This window comes from Aplysia californica, unplaced genomic scaffold, assembly GCF_000002075.1.
Source record: "Aplysia californica isolate F4 #8 unplaced genomic scaffold, AplCal3.0 scaffold00761, whole genome shotgun sequence".
NCBI classification, from domain to species: domain Eukaryota; kingdom Metazoa; phylum Mollusca; class Gastropoda; order Aplysiida; family Aplysiidae; genus Aplysia; species Aplysia californica.
Window position 1 is genome coordinate 192,141 of NW_004798031.1, and position 7,980 is coordinate 200,120.

The 7,980-nt window shown below is 42.7% G+C and overlaps 1 protein-coding gene across 1 annotated transcript; it reads right to left on the reverse strand.

The window, feature by feature from the left end:
• Nucleotides 1-2,624: 2,624 nt before the first annotated feature.
• On the reverse strand, nucleotides 2,625-4,842 carry LOC101854447 (the record flags this gene model as incomplete). The annotated part of the gene is given in 3 exon segments (XM_013088555.2): nucleotides 2,625-2,867; nucleotides 3,805-3,977; nucleotides 4,740-4,842. Coding segments are annotated over 3 exon segments (378 nt in total). The 3' UTR covers nucleotides 2,625-2,758.
• Nucleotides 4,843-7,980: the final 3,138 nt, after the last annotated feature.

Below are 7,980 nucleotides of genomic sequence, written 5' to 3' on the forward strand. Positions count from 1 at the left end.
TACTTCTTCTATGAGCATTATGTTAATTGTCAATGCACTGGCATGATTCTTCTCTGAGACCCTAAACTTGTTTGTCTGTCTTTTTATTTATTTATTTATTTTGCTTGCCTGTTTGCTTCGCTTTTAGATTGTCTACTGGCTTCATTGTTGCTTTTCTTATATTATTATGAAAATTAAATGACCTTGCATACACGAGGGTACTCGGATGCTTATCCTAAGGAAGTGTGAAGTTGGCAAAAAATATATATACAAGGAGGAAGAGAAGCTAGACACCTTGTTAGCTACCCCTACATGTTGCTAGTTACCAGTACGGCAAAGAGAGGGAAATAAAGGAGAGAACAGAATAGCTCGGAACTTGCAATGATCACAAACACTCCAGCTCGCCGCAGACGGCGGCGTCTTTTCCTTTCCTTAAGTGTTGCTCTTATCCGTCTGAACATAATAGTAATAATAATATGGTTTGTTGGTTTAACCTTCTTATGGCTTCACGTGTGACCTTCAAGTGATGTCCTTTTTTTTTTCTTCGAAAAAACATTTTATAAACACAGCACTTGTGATCTGTTGGGTTAGGGTTCATATCAGGATTTGATTATTTTGAATTTATTGTTTCTCTGGTTGCTTCTGTTTTACCGACTTTATTTTCTCCAAGGTCTTGCTGCCGCATGTCACATCTTTACGCCACTTTCATAGGTCGAGACAGAGGGATTTTTTTCATCCGCATCAACAGAGCATTCTTCCCTGAAGAGTCGTCTTTATATTTGTATAGGCATTTTTTTCTTTTCTTTTGGAAAATGGGGGGGAGGGGGGGGGGCCAATATGTCGCCTTCCTTATATCAATTCCGAGTAGAAAATGGCTTTGGGGGTCCTTGTGCTTGGCAGTCGGACCAAGTCAGTGTCCTCCCATCTGTGCTAGATTTTCTTCAGGTGACAAAAAGGTACAAGCTTTCGACGTCTAGATAAATTCATTGGTTGGGATTTTGACCCTCCAGTGAACTCCAAGTACTATTCTCAAACAGGAGAGATGGAACTTGTTGAGCTTGTTAGCATGTGTTTTGATAACAGACTAGCGCCTTTACCTTCCCTTATGTGGTGTGCTTATCTGTCGGAACATGATAATAATATGGTTTGCTGGTTTAACTTTCTTATGGCTTAACTTGTGACCTTCAAGAGATATCCTTTTTTAGAAGAGCTTTACATATACACCGCACTTGTGATCTGTTGGGTTAGGGTTCATATTAGGATTTGATTGTTTTGATTTTTTTGCTTGTCTGGTTTCCTCTGTTTTACTGACTCCAAACAAAAGAATGTAATACGACAGCGCATGTAAGCCCTAAATACTGAGATTTTGGACTTTCTATATATACCGGAGACGTCTCAAACTCTATGTTTCGGTCTATTAAATGCAGAGTTAGCTTGTCCTCAAGGCAACCTCAGCATCAGTCAGGGTATAAGTAATTTTTATTAATCTGTGTATGTTACACATGTATATATTTTGATGTTAAATGTAAAGTTGTTCCTGCATCCCGATTCGGATTTTGGGGATTGCCTTGTAAGTGAGATAACTTTCTGGGCCTTCGGCATATTGTGGTAGGCTGGCCAGTTCCTTTCCACACCGCCTTTACTCAACTCGAAGTCAGGTACTCATCGCTGCTGGGTGGGCAGGAGGGGGCGAAAAAAGTCTGTGTCCGAACCGAGGCTCGAACCCGGACTTTCCGCTTCGAAGACGAGCGAACTATCCGCTCCGCCATCGCACCGTATATAGAACACACAGCACCATTGCTTTCACAACTACATTGGCTCCCTGTTAAAGACCGTATTTATTACAAAGCTGCAGTAATATTTGCTATGAATGTTTAAACGATTTGGCACCACAATAATTTAAAAAGAATTATGCATCAAAGGTTCATGATGAACAATACTTTATAACGGAGGAAAAAAATCCATTCTCATAAAACTGGATTTTGAACAGAACTGAAAGAATGCACTTCGCTGTAACTCACTTGGTTACCGGAATAGACAAACTTGCCGAGGCTTGTCGTGGGAATCTGTAAGGGGCCAAAATTGTTTTCTCGTTTGATTTTATTTTCTGCACAGCATCGTGACCCGGAACAACGAAAGTGCTGGGTCTTCATTTTCTGTCTTTTGTCATAATTTTTTTTCTTTCTGGTATAACTGCTGCACCCGGGATGCTAGTTACCCATCTGTGCCGGCACTTGAACCCTTGTACCACAAGTAGGCTACCTTACGGCCTAGACATGACCTGACACACTTAGTTAATCTCAACCTACCGGTTTCTGTGGTGTAGAGGTTTAGCGCTTCGCTGTAGCTTGCGTGGGGCCAAACTTGGAGGAACTGTTACTCCAAGGGGCCAAAGTTTGGTTTCGGAGTGGGAAGATAATTGTTATCAAGTATCTCAGTCTATCTACTGGGAAGATGTGTCTCTCTCAAACCTGGTTGGTTCTGACAGGCCGCAGTGTCGGAAACCTACCTCCTGATTAATCTAAATTGTGTCTATGGGGGCGTAAAAACACCAACGTTAAAACAATCTGACCATATTGGGGCGTTCTTTTCTATGTTTTCATAACATTAAATAAACATCAAACAAAACCAATTAAACGCATCAAAGTTTTTACATTAATTTTATTGCTTATCGTTGAATCTCTCCTCGCAAATTATTGCTTTTTAAATAAAAGTTTAAGTATAAATTGAGCATCTCTGATAGCCAGAACTGCCTTTGTTTGTTGCCGAGGGTTTGAACTCAGTCCTGCCAGGCAGTCACGTCTCGGTCTCTCGCCAGGAACTCGGGAAGTGGTTCACCCCCAGCGCTGACGTTGTGGCAGGGCAGTTTTTGTAAGAACACAATAGTTCTGGGGAGGAGTTGAGGGGTGAGGGGGGTGAGAGGAGAGTCATAAAGTTCGTGTATGTATATGTGTGTGTATGTGTGTGTGTGTGTGTGTGTGTGTGTGTGTGTGTGTGTGTGTGTGTGTGTGTGTGTGTGTGAGAGAGAGAGAGAGAGAGAGAGAGAGAGAGAGAGAGAGAGAGAGAGAGAGAGAGAGAGAGTGTGTGCGTGTTTAAGTGTGTATGTGTTTGAAAGAAAGAGCGAGAGACAGGGGCAGAGAGAGAGACAGAGAGAGAAACACACACACACACACACACACAGAGAGAGAGAGAGAGAGAGAGAGAGAGAGAGAGAGAGAGAGAGAGAGAGAGAGAGAGAGAGAGAGAGAGAGAGAGAGAGGCAGTCCCAAAGGTACAATGTCTGGCACATTACAAGGAACGAACCCACATCCTTTTGGTGGTGAGCCCAACAGCCTAACCAGTAGACCACTGACGCCACGATACGTGCTTGAAAATGTATACAACACTCACTCTGCCTGAGGCTGATTGAGTGCGCAAAGCCTCTCGAACTTAGTAATTTCATCTCGCTGACACCGAGCTGGATGGACTGTACAACACTGGTGTAGCAGTTGGGCTCTTCACCTTTACACACACACACAGACGCACACACACATTCACACACACACATACTCACACACACACACACACACACACTCTCTCTCTCTCTCTCTCTCTCTCTCTCTCTCACACACACACACACACACACACACACGCACACACACACACACACACACACACACACACACACACACACACACACACACATCTTATTTCGAATTCAGGATAGGGTAAGTATTTTGTCGAGTATTTCTCTTTGCCTGTTGGGAGGACGCTGAATCCCACACAACCTGATTCAGATCTGCAGAACTAGAAACATAATAATAGGAACAAACATACATGGTATACCTTTCTAAGGGAACAGACAAAGCGGTGCTAATAAACTCCGCTATGGCTTTATGCAATCGTGGGTTAGTGTCAGAGTGAAAACGTCCCACTGCTATCCCCATTACGGTAACCGTTGGCTCAGATGAATTGAAAGCTGTCATCTGCCTTCCCAAATCCAAGTCGATGATAATTTTCTGAGAAAACAATGTGGTAAAAAATAAAGAGGAAAATCATCCGAAAGGAATAATAAAAAAGAAAGGTAACATACTAAACATTTTAATGCCCAACGCAATATTTTGTGGTATTTGTGAGGAATTTGAGCAATCTGATTTTCAAGTTTATACGGTGTTGTTAATTAAGATCAGACAAACATTAATAATGGAAGCTTGGCATTATTTGTGTCATTTAAGCTGTAGGGAGGATTTTTAAAAAATGGAAATAAAATATTCATGTATAAAACCCTCTGACAAAGATAAGATATGATTCATCTTTATTGTCCAGATCCTGGCACATTGGTTTGATATTTCACCACGTACACACATACACTCATAAACACACACACACACACACACACACACACACACACACACACACACACACACACACACACACACACACACACACACAAATGCACACCCACGCAGTACGCTTACGTTTACAAACAGGCTTAAAGTCACATGCATAATAATATAAATGATCAGTAATATAAACAATAATAATGTTGCGCCAGATACATACTCAGTCTTCTGCTTGTAACTCAGAGGTATTCCTATGAAATCTCTTAAGTCATATGAATACTTAAAATTATATGATGAAGACGGAAGAAGTTTGAAGGATGATGATAAGAATGGCATTCTGTGTCTTTCTTTGTTACATATCAGAAGCCTAGGTCTTTTGCTTCTGGCTGATATTTTTATTTGAGGGAATTTAAAAGAGAAGAAAAGACAATGACTCACTTCCGTCACTAATAGATCTTTGAAGAAGTCATGACTTTTCTGCATGAAGTCATCGCTGACTGTCTTGACATTTGTCTTTACTGTTATTAGAGGCATCGTGAGCCTGAAAACACAGAGAAAACAGTTCACAACTCAAAGACAAAACAAAGTAAAAACAGAAGCAAAACAGGAAATCCAGTCATAATTTTTTTTTATCAAGGAGCTGAGAAAAAGACAAGGAAGAGCGTCAATTAAAATCACAGAACCCTGACTGCAGGGTATGCTGGACTACAATACAGATGCGCGTGGTGTTTAAGAGGAAATTCTCGCCCCAAGGTTCAACACCGCTCCAGAAACAGACAGTACTTCTTCATAGGAAGCCAAACTCTTTGACACTGACACTTGAACGTAATTACGTAGGTAGTACCGCTGAAGGTGATCAATCTACGTTAGAAGCGGGCACTAAATTTAACCAAACATATCTTTCAGAATTCCAGAAAGAGTCAAATGTGTACATGGCTAGTGCCCAGAAAAAAGGTTCGTTCAGAAGAAAGCTGATAAAACCCCTAATGAATAAAGGTACAAACACAAACGTTTGCAAACACGTAGAACGTACATCCAGATTTAATATATAACAATACCAATAAAATATGACAGCCACAAAGTTTCACGATATCTTCCAGATACCTCTAATTTCGAGTGAAGCACGTTCTGATCCGCTAATCAAATTGGCAATCAGGCGTCGACACTGCTCTGGGGAAATCTCTCTCGTACCCTCCGTGATGGTTTCTCACACGTCTTGGATAGTATCGAAGGTTTCCCCCCATATGCTCTGTCCTTAAAACACATTCGATATTGAAAGTCCGGTGGACTCAGGTCCGTATCATTTGGGGTCCACTTGTGCTCAGTCGTTTAAGATGAGCTGCTTATTGAGTAATCACGATGCAAAATTGCGTGAGCAAGCTCTTAGAAAAGGAGGTGGGGTACTCAATCGCAAAGGAGCTAGAAAAGGAAGTGGCACTTCCAGCGACTCTGGGTAGCTACAGAAGGGGGAAAGAAACGTTGATGAAAGCCGTTGTCCTAGCATCAGATGTTTATGATGGATTTGAAAGAGGCGAGGAGACTCTGATAGCAGCGCTTGACCTCGAGGATGCCAATATGTGCACTGTTGGAATCACTTCTGGACAACTGGAAGGCCCAGGGCGTGTGCTGAGCTTTGCAGATGTCACAGACAGGGTAAAGGACTGGCAAGAAGCAGTAAACGCGGTGCGACAGGAGCTGAATCAGATTTAGTAATGGTGTGTAGACCACAACGGCAAACTCCACCCCGACGAGGCCTGTGTGCTGTGGTGCTCTCTGAAAAATCACGCAGTGAAAGTAGAGACGATCACAGTCAACGACAGGGTCCTGAAGAGTGAGCATTCACTGAGGTATCTAGGTATCACCTTAGACAGATCACTCTCAGATAAAGATCATCACAAGAGCACTGAAAAACATGCCACAGAGGATTTTAGTTATACTATACCAGACTCTCGTGCTGCCTGTGACAGACTATGGCCTCAGTCTCCTCACCTTGTCAAGGCTGCTTCTGAAACGCCTTGAAAACATTATACAGAATGGAGGTATGCACACTGTTCTCGGGTGCACACTGGATGCATACTGCGAGGCTATGCGTTATCGATCTCCTGGATCTCCAAGACATGGCAGGACGTAGCAAGATTGCTCAGTTGAAGCGTATTTCAGAGAACTGTACGCACACGTCTGCTTTGAGGGATTGAATGGATGAATGAGGCAGTGACGACTTTTGCTAAATGCTGTGAAGTGCAAGACATCCGAAAAGGCAGTGCATGGGTCAGCGTCAATAATACACTTGGGCAGTATACTCGAGTGGTAGCAACCTCAGGCAGAGAATGTCGTGAGTGGCCGAATGGAGCAGCCGATGCCAATAAAGAGACGCTGATAGAGGAGAACAGTGAACAGGGCGACGTAGTCATCTTCACAGATGGATCAGTACAGCGTGGTGTCAAATCTGGATGGGCTTTCAGCGCCCGTGTGATCGGGGTCATACAGAAAGAGCTGTCAGGTGCCACTAGTATAATCACGTTCAGCATGTGTATGGAGATGAAAGCCATCATAGAAGCCCTTAACTGGATTAAGGCGATGGAGTATTAGTCTGCCATCCTCGTAACCGACTTGGTGAGTACCCTTGGAAAAGTGAAGAAACACATGATGTATGCAGACTGCGAGAGGCATTACAAAGCAGCAGACTCACAAGGATTGCATGAATCTTTAACCCTGATCGTACAGGAGCTCAAGGCAATGAACGTGCTGATAAGCTAGCCGCTTTGCTGAGATTGGCGGCACCATGCAATTAGAATCACTAACAGTCATGGCAGCATTGACAGCATGGTTCAACGACCACAGAAAGGATGAAGGCACAACATCACACACAATGGAAAGACTAAGGGAAGCTCATGTCTCTAGAGGCTTGGGGAGAGACAGCAACCTGCGTGGAAATGCTTGAAGAATATCCAACCAGCTGATAACTTGCACGATCAGCAAGCAGACCATTTCATGGATCCTGGAAAGGAGGAAGGAGCAGCTATGGCATTGTGCCGCCTGTTGTGGTGCCTATTCTCCAGCCAAGTAAGTTAAGTCAGTCGGACTGACTGTTCTGAAACCAAAATGGTTGCTGATCCATCGCCGAACAGCTCTGACGTCATTAGGAGCAGCCCCCATCTTGCTGAAAGTTCTGGTTCTGTCTCCCTACATTATCAACAATAGTCCCAAGCTCCCTCAGAACTCTGATAAGATGACGAGGTGTCGGTCAGAGTTTACCAAATCACGGACCACCTTAACCTTTTCAAGAGTGCCTTGTTTTTACAGTCTGCTAACCGTGTGTTACTCAAGGCTTGGAATTGAGTTCTTAGCTTCTATGGACTCAAACCTTTCAAAATTTGTAACACATTTCAAAATGGACCTTTAGCTTGAAACATTTTGTTTGTTACAGATGTATATCCTCTATGCCCGCGAAAATAATGCACAGATGGATTTGAGAGATTCCTTTTGCTGATACATATTCACCGCAAAATCATGATGTATTGGGGTGAAATATTTTATTATCTTTCCGTTGTGCATCAGTAAATTTTATAAAAAGCGTACTCCGGATGTATGATCTAGCCTTCGGTTAATTTTGAAGTCAGTTTGGTCATATCCAAGAAAGCTATCTATCTATCTATCTATCTATCTATCTATCTATCTA